Below are 18,799 nucleotides of genomic sequence, written 5' to 3' on the forward strand. Positions count from 1 at the left end.
TTTGTTGAGCAGGATATTGATGAGGAGATTGAAGCAGAGTACAACATCCTCAAGGCTCTTTCTGACCACACCAATGTTGTCAAATTCTATGGGATGTACTACAAGAAGGATCTAAAATGTGGGGATCAGCTGTGGCTAGTACTAGAGGTAGGACTCTTGTATTTGAATAGAAAAAGCCACTGGGTGTTTGCCACAACCCATGTATTTGACTGAGAACTTGCCTAGCATTTCTCTGTATACTCTGGCTGTACTGTGCAGACAAAACGAGTGCTTAATAAAGGTGCAGTTGCACTTCCCACAGAATGTCTTGTCAGGTATGCAGCAGTGACCAAATCTGGTCAGAGATTATGTAATGGTTTAAACCACCATGGAGTGTCTAGGAGTTTACTTATAGGCTGCCTGGGGGATTTGGTTGCGGGTCAGTTGGCACCATGGGGGTGCCATGGTGGGTTGGGAGTGGGGTGTTTGTGTGCTGAGAGCAGCCAAGCAGGGATTTCTCTTTACAGGGGCTGTCTCAGTGAATTTGTTCATACACCTGGTAGGTTGGCACAAAGGTCAAAGGATTGTGGGTAGAGATGCACCCCAATGGCAAATTTATTGTTGTTTTTTTGTTTTTTTTTGTTTTTTGACCTGCCCATTATGATTTTCTTTCTAAGAACTGTAATTGACAGGATACACACATATTTTGGTGAGGCTGGGGGTGCACATGGATGAGTGGCTGAATGAAAAATGGCCTGATTCTGAGCAAAAACACTGCATTTGACTTTGCACCTGCTGATGTACAGGGATGGTTTGTTGCAGGTGTAAATGTGACATTTTATGCAAACATTCAAGGGGACCTTGGTGCTACTGTTGCTTTATGTACATTTTAAAATGCTTTGCCTCCGGCTAGCCCATTCTTCGTCTTTCATATTTCGTCGGCTCATGTAACCCTTGTGAAATGTCAGGCTCCAGACAAACATGTAATCGACATCAACCTCAGACAAGGAAAAATGTTTGTAGAGTCTAACACAGTGGCGGATGTCAGTTTTTCTTTGCCTTTGAGTTTCTGACCATGTAATTTATATTCCTGCTTTGATAGAGAGTAGTACAAAGCTGGGGACATCTGATAAACACGGTCAGCAAACTAAAGGAGGTTTCATAAGAAAGAATGCAGGAGAAGTGTCACAGCTATGGCCCACAAGGTCCTTGATGTAATGGTTTTATAAAATGTATTGTAGTGTTTTTAATCACATTAGTGACTTGGCTCCCAGGATGGCAGTTTTCAGCTGCTCAGTCTGCCTCTTTGGTCCAGACCTAAATATCTCAACAAATAATGACTGGACTTCTGGTGCCCAGCGGGTGAGTTTCATTTACCTTTGGGAGTTGACACTTTTTAACTATTACGCTCACTGAGCAGCAGTGTTATGCTAACCCAGTAGGTAGTTTTCACCTCTCCAGCTTGTGTTTCTTTCCCTGTTGTCCTTCCCCCTGACCACTACGTGGGCCCTGCAGTTACTTTGCTTGGCTATCAAGCACAATCTAAGATGTTGAGTAACCAGACCATACATGGCATTACTGGACCTTTTTATAAGATTTTCTTGTTTTTATTTTGCATTACAGTTTTGTACCATGACCTCAATCCCTAGGGTGGTAGGGACGTTCACTCAAACTTTGCTGCTTTGTTTGCTTCCTGTTTTATTTTGTGGTTTGCATATTCAGTTTCAAAATTTCCCTCACAAAAATCTGCAGTGAGCAGTTTAAATACGGAGGCTAATCCTGAGCCTGAGACTGTTGTCTGACTGTTTAGCAAGTGACTCCGAGAGTGTGTTTGTGTGTGTGTAATCTGAAGTAGATGCATATGGGGGTTTAGGAGTGAAGGGGCAGGAAAGCAGGGAGTGAGGTGGCCATTCACCATGGTTATGGCCCCTCTTTTCTGTAATTTTCCATTCTTTAGTTCTGCTGAAAGCGGCTTTTCTCTGCCCTGTGTGCTCACAGCCGACCGCTCATTATGAGCAGGATTCATACAAATTGCATCCTCTACTTTGTTAGCCCCTCATTGGGGTCTGCGAGCTTTTGGCTTTGCATCTATAGTCCACTCTTTTATGACAGCGGATGTGGGCTGAGATGGGCAGCTTTCATGTATGACGGCCTAATTTTGATCCCAATCAGCTTAAAAATACTTCAAAGATAGGGATGATGGAGCGACTTTTCTTCTCTAATTAGAAATAAAAGCCTGATTTGGATGTGCATTTCAAATGTGAGCTCCCTGTGTTTCATCCACAGCCCTGCTGAAGGTCTGTGTTTAATCCAACATTTAAAAGCTCTTCTTTTGACAATATGTCCTGTCTTCCATTATGCAACAATGAGAAGTCACTGTTTTGTAATTCTGAATTGAAATTGCATTATTCGGTGCCCATGTTGTAGTTTTGAGTTTACATTCTAAATTAAATTGGTTTACAACCTTTAACTGCTGCTTTGTTGTTGCGACCACTGATGATGATTTTGTTTATATCGGTAATTATAGAATGACTAATAATACATTGGCCAAAATCTCTTGATCTCTGCTGTGAAACATTGTTTCACCCACTACAATTCACAAAATCTCCATCTAAACTGATTTTTAGCCCTTTTGTCCTCTTCTTTGTTGGATTCCTTTTAAAATATCACAAATTGCTGTCATCTGCATATGTCCCCTTTTGGTCTCTGTCCTGGCCTAACTGAAAATGAGGTTTAAAATTTCAAAAGTTAAGACCTTTCTCTGAACTGTGCCAGAAAATAGACACCTCCGCTTTTATGCCCATGTAAATGATAAGGCTACACTAAGAATGGCAGCACTTTTCTCTCGCTGGAGATGATCCAGGGTGTCACACACTCAGGGACATATTCAGTGTTGCAGACACGATACAGCTCTGGTTTTCCAATAAACCGGCGCTTGGTAAAAATACAATGCAGATTCATGTTTGCATGGAAAGGTGCATCAAAGATAGCTGAGTAAAAAGTCAGCACCTGACCGCCGTGTGTGTTTCATCTTTACATTTGTTTCATCCATTTCTTTTAGTCATCTTTCATTTACATGACTAAATGAGCACCTGGCCTCATTTGTAATTGAGAATATCCCACTCAGTATTCAGTGTATTCTTCAAAAACTGATAGTTCTGTGGAAATTCGCATGCAACATGTGAATCTTAATCTATTTGTTATATAAATTGTTTCCTATTAAACTGGCTTTGATTTTCCTCTAACTACTGTATTACGTCTTGATGCTGCTGTGTTGACAGCTAACGGGAAATGACTAATCTCAGTCCAGTGAAATCAGTAGTTGATTTACATTTGACTGTCCTAACATTGACTGATATTTCAATCTGACTAGCGTAAACCAGACTTTATGAATGGCAGATTCTTCTCTTAGAGCTGCTACTGTATCATGTCATCAATTTCACTGTAACTATTGTAGTCTAAGGATGTGATGCTGTCTAGTTGACATTGTTTAGTTTATGCAACAACCATAGACACATTTAAACACACCAAAAAATTGTAATTGTCTATGTCAGTCTCATAGAGCTTCATAGAAAAGTTAGTAAATATGGTTTCATTTTTACAAAAATGAAATCACACCAGGTTTGTGGTCCCATACATCTTTTCCGCCCTGCAGAGATTCGATCATTCACCACATCTCAAATAATTAATGTTCATGTTGAAGATCGTTTTCAAGATGTGCACCAGTGTGTGGCCAACGTGAAAGTGCTAATTTAATGTGCTCATTAATATGGATTTGTCTGTCTGTCCTGTGTAATTTAATGATGACAAGTGATATGGTAGCAGTCATGAGGACTGACATCCGGTGCGGCTCAATGTCAGAGCCCTGTGCTGTCTGTGAAAGCTTCTGCAGTGTGCTCAGCCTGACTGCACGTCTGATGGCAGAGAGAAGGAGTGATTAAGCACCCCATGTGGCAGCAGATATACATGCAATCCATCCTGCAGCAGCCCTTTGGGTCCTTGATGGATAGGTAGATTGATAGGCAGACGGAGAGGGAAAAAAAACAGGAGGTCCAGCATTGAAAACTTATGCCAGCACTTAGTCAGGGTCATTAGTGCATGGAAAAATTACCAAACAGGTCTACCGGCACTGGCTTGGACTTTCTGTTTTGAAGCGGCCTTTAATATCAAACAACTATAGACAGAAAATGAACTCAGAGGGTTGCAAAGCACTTACAAAAAGACACAAAATGACTGAAGAGATGCAAAACACAAAGAGGCCAAAAGAACAAGGAGGTGAAAAAGACACAGATTATTACAGAGAGAAATAAAACCGATACACGGAAAAACAGTGGGACAAAAAAGAGATGTAAAACTACTACATAAAGAAACAAAATTACTCCAAAGAGGAAAAAATACAAAGTGAAGCAGAAAAAATGCTAAAAAAACTACAAGCAGATACAGACTACTTCAAAGACCAACAGATCAGAAATAAACAAAATGACAAAGTATTTAGCATTACCCGATGTACGTCGTCTTCCAACAAAATGACGACGGTGAGAGTAAGTCGTGATACATTTTAATTTCAACTTCAGCTGAAATGGTCAACAGAAAACCTTTTGGCTATTTGTTGAAGTCTGGGCAGTTTTGTTGTTTTTCTAAGCTTTTAATAGATGATGCAACTCATAGCTTTTTGTTGTGCCGTTAGCTGTGTTAAGTAGCACTGAAACACTTTGTGTATGCAAAGGCAGTCAAGCTGGGTGGGCATAACTATAATGAGATGACAAAATGGGTCCCCGTGTGGAGATTTGGCCACAGTACCAGAAATTTGTCGGTATTGTGATGCTCCCTTTGTATCAGTCAGCACTTTTCTTAAGAAGACAAAGGATGCATCCATTTTGTTTTCAAAGTCTTCAGACCACCCTGCTTCCATAACCACCCTAGGAACATCAGTTTTGCATTCTAAGCACCATGTTGTGCTTCTGTGTGCAGTGCCCTTTCATTTTGAAACATGTTCCAGTTGCGTTGACTGTGGTATATAATATATCTGTTGGAAACCTTTTCTGAAATCTCTTTAGTATGATCTCTGCAGGTGACTGATTCTACATCCCTCCACTGCGTGTTTATTACCTAATTAAGCTTTCAGTTTAATCAAATCAAATTTTATTTGTATAGCGCCAAATCACAACAAAGGTCATCTCAGGACACTTTACAAATTAAGGTCTAGACCTTACTGTTATCACTATTATTACATAGGAAAAACCCAACAAATCCCCCCTGAGCAAGCACTTGGCGACAGTGGGGAGGAAAAACTCCCTTTAACGGAAGAAACCTCCGACAGACCCCGGCTCTTGGTGGGCGGCCTTCTGCCTCGACCGGTTGGGGTGAGTGGATAGAGGAGAGACAAAAGAAGAAAAGCAACAAGACACAACAATCAAACATGTAAAGACTGAGGAAGCAAGAGTATTGGTGGATTTTACTAGTTTATCCTACATGAATGTGACTAATTTACCTGTGTCTGACAGGTGTTCACTTACACGTGTTAGTAGAGGTCTTCATGAGGAGAGGAGCTCAGAGCATTATGGGGCCCCCCAGCAGCAAAGGCCTATAGCAGCATAGCTAAGGGAAGGCTCAGGGTCACCAAAAAGGCCTATAGCAGCATAGCTAAGGGAAGGGTCAGGGTCACCTGATCCAGCCCTAACTATAAGCTTTATCAAAAAGGAACGTCTTAAGTCTAATCTTAAAGTTAGAGAGGGTGTCCGCCTCCCTCTCTACTTCTGTGGACTCTAGGAACCACAAGTAAACCTGCACTCTGAGAGCGAAGTGCTCTGTTAGGATGATAAGGCTCTACGAGGTCTTTAAGATACGATGGAGCCTTGTCATTAAGGGCTTTGTATGTTAGGAGAAGGATTTTAAATTCTATTCTGAATTTTACAGGGAGCCAGTGGAGAGAAGCTAATATGGGAGAGATATGATCTCTCTTACTAGTTCCTGTCAGTACTTTGGCTGCAGCATTTTGGATTAACTGGAGGCTTTTTAGGGAACTATTGGGACATCCTGATAGTAAAGAGTTACAGTAGTCCAGCCTGGAAGTAACAAATGCATGGACTAGTTTTTCAGCATCACTTTGAGACAGGATGCTCCTGATTTTTGCAATATTGCGCAAGTGAAAGAAGGCAGATCTAGAGACTTGGTTTATGTGTGATTTAAAGGACATATTCTGATCAAAGATCATCATTTACAAGTGTGGGGAAAATTAGTGTAATTATAAAAGAACAAGTGTTTAATGCATAAAGAAATACGATGATCTCCTGTTTAATACAAAATATTTCTGGATGCATTTATGATTAAAGATGGGTGACGTGTGTAAAATATTCAGAAGTCAAAAGAGACGGAAAAAGATTCATGTGATTGTATTATTAATGCATCTGTAGATGGAGTGATGAGGCTGTGTTTACAAACAGCGTTCGTATGCAGAATTTCTGTCCGCTTCCATCTTCCAGCACCATAAATGATGTTCTTGGAGCTTTTTATTTCTCACACACCTCTGGCATCTTCCAAAGAAAGGCACAAATTAAGGGTTATCATTGTTGCCTTGGCAACCTCCTGGGTAATTTTCTGTAATTTCCCAAGAGGATTTTCTATCCACAGTGGGGCCCATATCTAGATATCGTATTCCACAAGGAAACACCTCTAAACACAAACATTTCTTGCCGTGAGAAAGTCATCAGCCTGTTTTTAACTCGGGTTTTTGTTTCCTTTATTAAATCTTTTCCTGTAAGTGGTGTGTAATTTGTAATATACACCACAGCATTGTCTGAAAACATAAGAGGCTTCATTTGAAGGTAATTTGTACATCCGTAATATTTACCCTGCTTAGTGATCACAGCGCAGATTAAACCCTCCTCACTAGATGTACATTTTCTCCATGGACACAATGTTCACCTCCCACCAAGCTGCCTCAGAAAGATAAGCTTCTAAAGACTGACAGAATGATTTGTAGCATTCTCCTCCTCACTGCGAAGTTTTATGATCAAAACATTTTCACCCTCTGCTGTTTCTCATCATGAAATTCTTCATATCTATTTTATCCAAACTGTATAGTCGATGCGGACTCTGTGTTTGCTCATTGTTGTCTTTCTTTGTGGGTTTTTGCAGCTTTGCAATGGTGGCTCGGTGACAGATCTGGCCAAAGGCATGCTGAGGAGAGGAGACAGAGTGGATGAACCCATTGTTGCTTACATCTTACATGAGGCACTCAGAGTGAGTCTGGCCTTTTGAATGCGTGTGTGTGTGTGTTGGATTCAATAAACAACCACCCCTTACTTAATAAATTGCTTCAATGAAAGGAGTCTAAGTGGGATAATTTTGGAAGCAGGTGATTGTCAGAATATAAACTCTTAACTGGTTTTTGTTTCACAGGGCCTCCAACACCTGCACATCAACAATACCATCCACCGTGATGTCAAAGGCAATAACATCCTGTTGACGACACAAGGAGGGATCAAGCTTGTGGATTTTGGTATGTAATGCATCTTTGCAAAAGACCAGCTTTAAAACCATGTCCTTCTACTATTGTCCCCCCCAATTGGTGAAAATCATGTTGTGGCCCTATTTAACAGAAGAGGGTCAAATCCATTACCATCAGCCACTTAGCAAATAAATTGTACTGCTAATTAGTTTCCTTGAGAGGTTGGAATACATTTACACAAGCCGACAGTGTGTCAGACGATTCAACTTTTCCATTACTCCCTATCTTTTCAATTCTGCAACACACAGCAGAGGACATTGTTGATTTGCATTTGGATTGTCTTAACCAAATGAGGCACTAAGAGCAGCACACCATAGCTCCAGGACTGAACGCTCACAATAGGCAAAATGGTTCTGACTATTTCCATGGGATGACTCACCCCTATTTTCTTTAGGGACTGAAAAACCAGCTGCCTGTTTTCATTACCAAATCCCCCCCCCACCCCCCCAAAAAAAATATGAGTGCAGGTTTGCATTTAGTCTACTGACTGTGGGCTTCTCTTAAAAGCCATGTCTTAACCATGACATACAAAGTGCACAGCTCTCTAAGGGGAGGAAGGGTATTAATGGAATCACTTAATATGTGAATAAGAAGTAGCAAATATGGAGTATGGCAACCATCCCCCTCCGTGTGAGCTTATTCTGAATTCACAGCAGCTGTTTATTGCAGCAGTTTTGAAATCGTTACAGCCTCAATATGTATATGTGCAAACTACAACATAGGCGCCTAAGCCTTTCTGTGATGGGGAAAACCCTGCTTAGTTTAAGTTCTGATTTGTAATATACTGTATGTTGGTAGTAACATCAGACGCATATATTATGTGACTTGCATTTAAATACAAAAAAATCAGTTTCTCAGCTCAGTGCAAACAAAATCAGTGCAAACAAAAAGTAAATGGCATGTCATTCACCTGAGCAGCAAACTGAGCAGCTAGAGCCTCCTGTGTTGTTGTCTGCCAGTGAAATTCATGCTTAGGCATTTGGCAATATTCACCAATAAGAAGCTCATACTGGAGTTTCTTCCCGCTCATGTAGAGAGTGGAAGAACTGCAGGTATGAAAATATACCTGTAACATATTTTACTAGTCTGAAAGTCTTTAACATTTTGTGTCTGTTAATGCTTATGTGGCATAACCAAAAAAGTAAAAAAAATAAAATAAAAAAAAAGAAATTAGGAGGAGCATCTTAAAAATAAGCTTCGTGTATAAAAACAAAGTGACGAAAACGTCAATAAAACGTGGCCAACTAATGCTCGCCCCGGCGCTACACGTAGGCCTTGCGTCACACTGGGATTAATGGTTTTTCATGTGGAGGGATGCACGCTACACTAAGCAGCTGAAGAGATAAAGCCCCCGCAGTGACTCATCTCCAGCTGAGAAACAAAACAGCAGAGAGTTGCTGCGAAGAGAGCAGCAGAAGAATGAGAAGAGCTGTTCGTCCACGGGTCTCTCATGAATATTCTAATTTCAAGCATTATCTTTATGATGATTGTTAAATGCGGCCCACCAGGCTCCACTCCGCGCTAATGTAGCAGAAAGAGAGAGGCTGTGAGAGCTGTAAAAGGGGGCTCTTTGTGTTTTGTATCCTCACACATTCATATGCCTCACATATACAGTGTATTATAACAGATGTGTGCTTAAACATACATTGATTGGATAATTGTAGGTTCACTGAGGTCTCATGGTTTCATGCTCTTTGCTATGTCCATTTAAAACTATGGGTTTGTTCTCACTAATGTGGGCTGGTGTTAATGTCTGTGGTTTGGTGACACTGTGTCAAACTTCAGCATACTGTTCATCCCCCTTCTGCACATGACTCTCATCCCTTTTGATGTTTGCCACACAGCCACTTTCCCCTGCATTGCTCATCCTGGATTTTCTCTCCAGCAGCACCAATGGAAAATAAGTGTGTTGCCGTACTTTACTAACAGTAATGAAGTGGTGGAAAAATTGGTGCACAGGCAAGAAACATTTTATGATGCTGTTAGAAATGCATTATGTTATATAAATGGTTCTGCATAAGGGCTGTGAATACACATATTTCATGTTTTGAACATATTTTAAATCAGTCACCATCTGGATGTTTTGTTCCTACTTTTTGATAAACTACTCCTTTAAGCGTTTATTCTGCCCACCTGACTGTCAAAACGCACTCTGCAGAACATCATCTAAAACTGTGTAATTCAGACATATACATATAATGTGCAAAACAAAGACAGTGTTGTGTGTCATTCACTAGACTAGATCACCATTTGTTTGTTGTGTTTGTTGTACATTTTTGCTTTGAGGCTCTGCTTTTGTCTTCGTTGCTCCTCCTGATCTGACTGCTTCAGCTGATCAAACCCTAGGATACATCCCAGTGTAGTCTGGACTGGAGTGAAGTCACGATTGTGGGTCAGCATGTTCCTTGTCAGGCTTTTAACCACATACTAACACACCCCCTCTTTTTCTTGCTGCTAAACCGGATAAAGCAGATAAACCTAACATAATCAAATACATAATATTTTGGTCTGAGAGAAGACGCGATGTTGCTTCCACCTGGTAAAATCTGTTTTACAGTTGAATTGGATTCAGATGTTCTTGAAATGACCAGCAAAAACAAAATTGCAGTCACAAGAATTTGTAATTCAAAGCAATCACTGGAAAGAACAAGAAGAAAAAGTCCTGTGCATATAAGTGTGTGTGTGTGTGTGTGTTGTTGTGTAAAAAAACGTCACTATAGTGACAGCTCTAGCAGTAGCATATGAGAAAGAGCTGAAATCCATTCAGCCTCATATCTGCTCAGCAGCACCCTGCTGTGTACTGTTCACTGTTTCCCTTTTCACAGGTCATCAAATTTACCAGCCAATCTGATCTTTTCATTTAAAAAAAAAAAAAAAAAAAAAAAAAAAAGCCAAGGAAGTTAAAGACCTGAGTGCAAATTCTCTCTTCTCTGCCGAGTCCTGAGAGAGAGACTAAAATGGCTGAAGTGTGTGTGTGTGTTCTCTTCTTTGCAGGTGTTTCAGCCCAGCTAACAAATACCCGTCTGAGGAGGAACACCTCTGTGGGAACTCCCTTCTGGATGGCTCCTGAGGTACCGTGTGAAACTGGCCGATAAACACTCCCACAGCATTGTCTCTTTCTGCTACATTAGCCTGGAGCAGATCCCAGTGGGCCACAGTTAATAATCATCAAAGTCATAACACTGTCAGATACAGTGATCATGAAAAATATGAAATGGGCAGCCTCCAGTGTTTGTCTCCTATCTCAGTGCACTTGTTTATTGCTTTTATACAGACACAGTTGCAACAAGAAGTGATTGTTATACCACTGCATACAGCAGTCATAACCCCCTTGTCCTTTTGACAGGGGGTTAATGTAGCCCTCTCCTGTGCAAGTTCCTCTTTGCTTGAGGAACTTGCTTTTGAGTTTTTGTGACCTTGATCAATATTATTTCTTTTCAAAGGCTGTTTCCATAAGGGAGTGTTTTCTTACTGGCAAGCAGTTATGTTTTCTGTGCATTGTTTCATACCTTGTGTTTAACCATTTGAAAAGCAGTCTAGTGTTTCTCTCATTTCTTTATTTAATTCCCTTCTAGCTCAAGGCTAATTTGTCAAGATAAAATAATCATAAGAAAATAAAACACTTTAGGTCTATAGCACACATATGCATGCACACTATATACTGTATTTGCATGATTATAATAAGGGCGGAAGCACTTAAACAATCCAAATTATTAACACGCAATGTAGCGATCAAATGGATACAGTTAGTCTTCAGCACTGTAGCTACTTTTTGTTAACACTGCATTTGGGCTTGTTTTAAATGTATTTCTTCCAAGTGCACATACACATTTTACATGAGGTTTGCATACTGTGCAAATTGTGAATTAGAATACACGCTGCATGGCATATTATGTCAGGACTCAAAGATTTTAATGTGATTTGGGTAAGATGCACATCGACAGAGTTCTAAGAAAGTTTGTTGACAGTGGAGTCTAGACTCCAAAGGGTTTGGCTGAAAAGTACTTTGTTGTCCTCGGGAAATCGGGACCTTGTGTTTTTATTAGAAGAAGTTTTAAACAAATTGCAGACTTTTAGAGTTTTATACATTCTGCACTGGATTATTTACTGAACTGCGCTTATCTTTCTAAAGATTTGGTAATGTAACGTTGAGGTGTGGGGTAAGTTGTATTATGTAATGTTATACATTTTGCAGAGGAGCTATGTGTGATGATCACTAAGTATTTCTATTAAGTACATTTGTCTCTTCTGGGGAAACATTTTAATGATTTCAATTTGCATGTTTTGGTTTATCATTGTTTATTGTTTTCTGTAGAGGTATGATGAAGAGTGAGGGACTTTGTGTTCCATAAAGAGGTGTGTGTGTGTGTGTGTGTGTATACACTTGTCTGTGTACCTGCAGTAAGTACATAGCCCATTGAGAACTAGTAATATAAACTGTATTGATTTCAGATACTTGGCTGTAACAGTGGCTGTGTGTGTCTGTGTGGTGTACACATGCCTCCCACTCAGAGAACATGTATATTGTTGATTGGGTACCCTGTTGCCCTGAGGACACTGGTGATGGACTCGGTGTATGTGTGCCTGTTATAACTCGGCCTTTCTGGAAAACACTGAATTTTGGGGAGGTCGTTTAAGGTTAGGGTAAAGGTTAGGAAAGTAGTGGTTTGTGTGTGGACCAATTATTTTCTGATGCCAGTGTTGTGAGGACATTTTAGCTGGTCCTAGTAGCTTCAGAGAGCTTTTTGAAAGGTCAGGGTTCATTTTAGATTTAGGTTTATGTTAGGTTAGGGTTGGGATTAGGCATTTAGTTGTGATGGCTAAGGGGCTAGGCAGTGCATTATTGTATGTCAGGGAGTGTCCTCACAACTATAGAAAGTCTTGTGTGACACTACAGTGAGTACATTTAATTCAGTGTTGGTTTTAGTCTCTATATGGGATATGTGGGAAAACATTATCCTTTAATTTTACCATTACAGAAATATAACTGTCATTTTACTCAACATGACTCATCTCTGTAGCTGTCTGTGTAGTTCTTCTTCACTTACTTTATAAAGTGCTTATCTTACATTTGGCATTTCATCACTTTGCACTCCAGGTAATAGCATGTGAGCAGCAGCTGGATTCGACCTACGATGCTCGTTGTGATGTCTGGTCACTTGGCATCACTGCTATAGAGCTGGGAGATGGAGACCCACCCCTCTCTGACCTGCACCCAATGAGAGCCCTTTTCAAAATACCCAGGTGATCCTCCATCACATCTGTACATCTGTCTGTCATCATTACCAGGGGGGCTGTGACCCTGACCCATCAATGCATTTATTGAAATTTAGCATAAAGTTGCATATATTCTGTCTTCTTTAAAATATTCTAACTTTAAAAATAAGTTGGGTTCACAAATAATCATTTGATCATTTGTCTGCACGTAATTGAGTGGTTGAAGACATTACCAACCCTGATTTTATTTATTACCAAACAGATGTTTTCTTATGTGACTTATTTTGATACAGGTGATGAATGAGATTGTGAAACAACAAAAAAAGTCTTTATTTTCTTGTCATCTTCCATGTTGCTCACCCCGAAGCTCTGTTAGGTGGTGACATCCTAATTGCAGCTTGTGATCTGAAAAATCGGTGCCCTTCAAAAATGTGAAGACAGTGAACTGGCAGCAACTGGACTCTGTCGATATGTTGGCATCTTGCTGCAATGTAGTCAAAGTTTTGTTTATTGAAATGAGAATTTCTCAGCTTTGTGACAATTTACTTTAGCATTTGGCATTGCAATGAATTTATTTGATTTAACTGACAACAAAGTTCATTAATTTGCACATCATGATGAACTTTTTTTTTTTTATTTCAGTTGCTCCCCACTTTCCTCACATTTAAAAATTTGGAACCAGTGAATCATTTGGCATTTTTTTGATTGCTACACAGCTTAAAAAATCATTATATTATCAGTTTATGGTGATTCATTTCAGCTGATAGTGTTTTATCAAGACCTGCAACTAAAACAATGGTCTAAAGGCAAAACGTGCTATACAACCTTTATTGAACAGTAGCTCAAACAAGATAATTTATTCACTACACCATTGGCTATGTTTTCCTGACACCCCCCCTCTACAGGGAGAGAGGATTGTAAAGACAGCATAATGCATACTGTGTGTACTGCAATCTGTACAGACCAGACAAAGTACAGTCTTTTCCAGTACATAGCCCATTGAGAACTAGTAATATAAACTGTATTGATTTCAGATACTTGGCTGTAACAGTGGCTGTGTGTGTCTGTGTGGTGTACACATGCCTCCCACTCAGAGAACATGTATATTGTTGATTGGGTACCCTGTTGCCCTGAGGACACTGGTGATGGACTCGGTGTATGTGTGCCTGTTATAACTCGGCCTTTCTGGAAAACACTGAATTTTGGGGAGGTAGTTTAAGGTTAGGGTAAAGGTTAGGAAAGTAGTGGTTTGTGTGTGGACCAATTATTTTCTGATGCCAGTGTTGTGAGGACATTTTAGCTGGTCCTAGTAGCTTCAGAGAGCTTTTTGAAAGGTCAGGGTTCATTTTAGATTTAGGTTTATGTTAGGTTAGGGTTGGGATTAGGCATTTAGTTGTGATGGCTAAGGGGCTAGGCAGTGCATTATTGTATGTCAGGGAGTGTCCTCACAACTATAGAAAGTCTTGTGTGACACTACAGTGAGTACATTTAATTCAGTGTTGGTTTTAGTCTCTATATGGGATATGTGGGAAAACATTATCCTTTAATTTTACCATTACAGAAATATAACTGTCATTTTACTCAACATGACTCATCTCTGTAGCTGTCTGTGTAGTTCTTCTTCACTTACTTTATAAAGTGCTTATCTTACATTTGGCATTTCATCACTTTGCACTCCAGGTAATAGCATGTGAGCAGCAGCTGGATTCGACCTACGATGCTCGTTGTGATGTCTGGTCACTTGGCATCACTGCTATAGAGCTGGGAGATGGAGACCCACCCCTCTCTGACCTGCACCCAATGAGAGCCCTTTTCAAAATACCCAGGTGATCCTCCATCACATCTGTACATCTGTCTGTCATCATTACCAGGGGGGCTGTGACCCTGACCCATCAATGCATTTATTGAAATTTAGCATAAAGTTGCATATATTCTGTCTTCTTTAAAATATTCTAACTTTAAAAATAAGTTGGGTTCACAAATAATCATTTGATCATTTGTCTGCATGTAACTGAGTGGTTGAAGACATTACCAACCCTGATTTTATTTATTACCAAACAGATGTTTTCTTATGTGACTTATTTTGATACAGGTGATGAATGAGATTGTGAAACAACAAAAAAAGTCTTTATTTTCTTGTCATCTTCCATGTTGCTCACCCCGAAGCTCTGTTAGGTGGTGACATCCTAATTGCAGCTTGTGATCTGAAAAATCGGTGCCCTTCAAAAATGTGAAGACAGTGATCTGGCAGCAACTGGCCTCTGTCGATATGTTGGCATCTAGCTGCAATGTAGTCAAAGTTTTGTTTAGTGAAATGAGAATTTTTCAGCTTTGTGACAATTTACTTTAGCATTTGGCATTGCAATGAATTTATTTGATTTAACTGACAACAAAGTTCATTAATTTGCACATCATGATGAACTTTTTTTTTTTTAATTTCAGTTGCTCCACACTTTCCTCACATTTAAAAATTTGGAACCAGTGAATCATTTGGCATTTTTTTGATTGCTACACAGCTTAAAAAATCATTATATTATCAGTTTATGGTGATTCATTTCAGCTGATAGTGTTTTATCAAGACCTGCAACTAAAACAATGGTCTAAAGGCAAAACGTGCTATACAACCTTTATTGAACAGTAGCTCAAACAAGATAATTTATTCACTACACCATTGGCTATGTTTTCCTGACACCCCCCCTCTACAGGGAGAGAGGATTGTAAAGACAGCATAATGCATACTGTGTGTACTGCAATCTGTACAGACCAGACAAAGTACAGTCTTTTCCACTCCCCTCCTGCCACTGATCCCATTTGTCTTGTGGGGGAAATTGAAAGCACAGCTACCCTTTTCTCATCTGTGTGTGGGCTGAAGGTGAAATGTAATTGTTTATCGTCTCCTGCGGAGTGAGATCTGTATAAGCGCTTAGCATCGCTACCGTCTTAGTACCACAGCACTTTTGTCTGTCACTGCATAGTGTGCACCTTACACAAACGCACATGGACAGTTCCTGTGTCATAGTTGACCAGCGTGCATGCCCTGGGGCTGTGCACCATGGGAGCCATCACACAACTTTCTCAGAATCTATGCGACTGCTGCAGCCCGAGCTTCAGGGTCTCTGTTCACACTCCCCACTTCCCCCCTCAGGTTCACTCCTTCACCGATCATGGAAAACAGCACACTGAAGGCATCGACTGACCTAGCATTTTTATTTAATCATATTTATCTGGAATTTTACCATATAAGCAGAAGTGCAATGCTGTATGCAGGTTAACTCAGGATACAGATTAACAGTGCCCTCCTACTTAAGCATACATATAAAAGATTGAGCTGTGATTATGTACAAAATATGAATTTGTTCACATAGGCAATTCAAAATTAAATAGTTTTATAGCTTAAGGTGCTCCTGTTTATCTTTTGTATAAGAAAAGCACTAACGGTCACAAGAATAGCAGACTCCAAATAAATGTCTCATGCTTTTGCTAGTTGTATAGTGTGTGTGTGTGTGTCTGTGTGTGTGTGTGTGTGTGTGTGTGTTGTGTGTGATAAAGAGGAGATGTATGTCCTCTCATTAGACCAATTTATTGCTGTTAGAGGCAACACGGTACACTAGCAGGCAGTGCCGACTTCCCCACCACTTGCCAGGAACCCTCTTGTAAAAAGGTACTTAAAGTAAACAAGGAATTATAGCAAATTAGCTCAGTTGTTCCCCAGGCGTGATCCCTCAACGGCATGTGACTGAAAAGAAACCTTAAGCTTATAAGATCTGCTTATGTATTCAATATTCATTGGTGCTAACAGTTTTTCTTACCTACTTTTCTGTCGTAAAATCAGCTGTATCATTACCACTCAGCTACACAGGTCACAGGCCATTTGTTATTACCTCATGCCACTGAAGAAATACCTCTACTGATGACAAATGGCTCCAGTGTTAAGATTTCACTCCATCTTCCACTCTGTGCCTTGGCCTTTTGTTCACCACCTCACCTTTGTAAATCTCATCTCATCTTATCTTTCCATTTATCTCTTACATTCCTTCTTGTAACAGAAATCCTCCACCTACTCTCCACCAGCCTGAGCTCTGGTCAGACAACTTTAATGACTTCATCAGGAAGTGAGTCTGGATGCTAGTGTGTTTGTTAGACCCGTGTCAGTAATAAATATTTCCACCGATAGTACACAACCAGATGTTTTGAATATAAATCCAATGAATTCCATGCGCCCCCTATCCTCCTCTATCTTTTCTTCTTCCTTCCCACAGATGTCTGATTAAAGACTTTGAATTGAGACCAAATGTGCTAGACCTGCTCCAACATGAGTTCATCAAACAGATTGTAGGCAGAGAGAAAATACTACAGAAACAACTGATTGAACTCATTGACCTCAACCAACAAATAGGAGCCACTGAAAAAACAAGGTACTGTCCTATTTTTATGTACGTTTCCTTTCCAATATCTCACATTTCCACATATACCGTATTCTTAATATATTATAAGCTACCACTATTTGTCAATCTGGACGAGCAGAATACTCACTGACAATACTGTTAGATTTCTATAAAGCCCAAAAACGTCTGCAAACCTCTCCTGTCAGTGGGTTTTCTTTGCTAGACTGCAGGTTAGCATTTGCAGAGTGTAATCCAAATTACCCCCATGCTGGATGTTTGACAAGCTCTGTCGCCCTCACATAAACAGCTCTGCCCTGCACCAGTTTCATTCAAGCTGCAGTCACATGAATTAAAATGTTAGCCCAGAAAATGTTTTACCTGTACAGTCATACAGTGTTCCAGTAATCCCATTTCTGTCATTTAAGCCACCATGGAAAGACAGAGAGAAGTACAGGCAGTAATGACAGGTAACACATGCATACAGTATACGACCTTTGTGCCACAGTAAGAGTAGATGATGACTGGGTTTGCTAGTCCGGCTCTTACTGTAGTTTGTGGTATTACATGTATTTGCAGTCAACTACGTGGGGTGATTTTAGATTGTTTATGATGCGGCCACCCTGTCATATTGTAACTCCTTCCTCGGTCTTCTGCACCTGGTCTTTATGTAATGTCCTATCATTTGCGGTGTAACTGGGATCAATCAACCAAGTGTAAACCAACCACAGCAGTTTGAGCTCCCAACCTCCAGCACTCATCATCAACCTTCTGAGAAATGGAGTTTTAGCAGAGAATAAATGCAATAACAATAGGAAATTATCATTATTGAAATTTTTTGTGTATTTTTGGATTATGGCTGTATCTACATATTGTTATTCTGCTAAATGTGGAAATTGAAACTTGCATAGCAGATGCTTCTTCATCAACTTTGGGCTGTTGTGTGGCACCATTTCAGTTTGCCAAGAAATGACACAGACAAAAAGGAAACTGACAATTTGCATTTACTGGCAGACGAATGTAATACTAGCCACATTTAGGACTAAGACAGTTCTAGATGCATCTTGCAGAAATAGGTGGAACAAGACTGTGCACAGCACTTTGACGGAGATGGGCAAACAAACCGGATGGACATACACAAAATCAACAATTTAATAATGACCCTTGAAGTCTTTTTTCTTGAAAAGGTAGACCACGATGTTTGAGAAGCACCTGCAATGGCGCACCAACCTCACTTTTATGTAGTTTGTCCTAGTCTGACATCGTCTCCTCCTTGTTCTCGTGCACTGAGCAGCATTTTGCTCACTACTGCCCCCAGTGGTCGGGGTCTACTACTGGTCTGCTAGCTTACTGAGCACGGCCACCAAACAGAAAGTTCATCCTGACAAGGGGGTACTAAAACACTGATGTACCACTGTGAGTGTGACTTGTTTTATTTACAAGATCCAGCTGCTTTAATATTTTATCTCATAAAACACTGCTACTGATGGCTGCATTACCTTTTATAAATACCATATCAATTTACACTGAATAATTTTTTTAGTAAAGGCCGTTTTTCTTTAATATCATGAGAAATATTATATTGTGGACTTCTTATTGTGGAAATATTGTTCTGTGAGTTTTTGGTTACATGTCTATTAGGGGCCCCGGACCCCGTACTCCCTTGCTAAGGGCCACCCGGTCCCTGTACGATCGGAGCAGGAGCTTGGTT

The 18,799-nt window shown here is 40.2% G+C and overlaps 1 protein-coding gene across 6 annotated transcripts in view; it reads left to right on the forward strand.

Annotated features, from left to right (window-relative positions):
* The window catches only part of myo3a (myosin IIIA), a 47,499-nt gene that overhangs the window by 3,778 nt on the left and 24,922 nt on the right, over positions 1-18,799 (forward strand). For 5 of the 6 annotated variants that reach the window (XM_020601140.1, XM_020601114.1, XM_020601155.1 and 2 more), the window contains exons 3-10: positions 13-147; positions 7,117-7,221; positions 7,381-7,480; positions 10,484-10,560; positions 12,588-12,733; positions 16,753-16,818; positions 16,966-17,121; positions 17,517-17,558. In XM_020601140.1, the coding sequence (XP_020456796.1) occupies positions 13-147; positions 7,117-7,221; positions 7,381-7,480; positions 10,484-10,560; positions 12,588-12,733; positions 16,753-16,818; positions 16,966-17,121; positions 17,517-17,558 (827 nt within the window). The remainder of the gene's footprint in view (positions 1-12; positions 148-7,116; positions 7,222-7,380; positions 7,481-10,483; positions 10,561-12,587; positions 12,734-16,752; positions 16,819-16,965; positions 17,122-17,516; positions 17,559-18,799) is intronic. The other variant, XM_020601145.1, reaches the window with a different exon arrangement.

The sequence above is a fragment of the Monopterus albus genome, unplaced genomic scaffold (assembly GCF_001952655.1).
Source record: "Monopterus albus unplaced genomic scaffold, M_albus_1.0 scaffold3.1, whole genome shotgun sequence".
In the NCBI taxonomy this organism is placed as follows: Eukaryota; Metazoa; Chordata; class Actinopteri; order Synbranchiformes; family Synbranchidae; genus Monopterus; species Monopterus albus.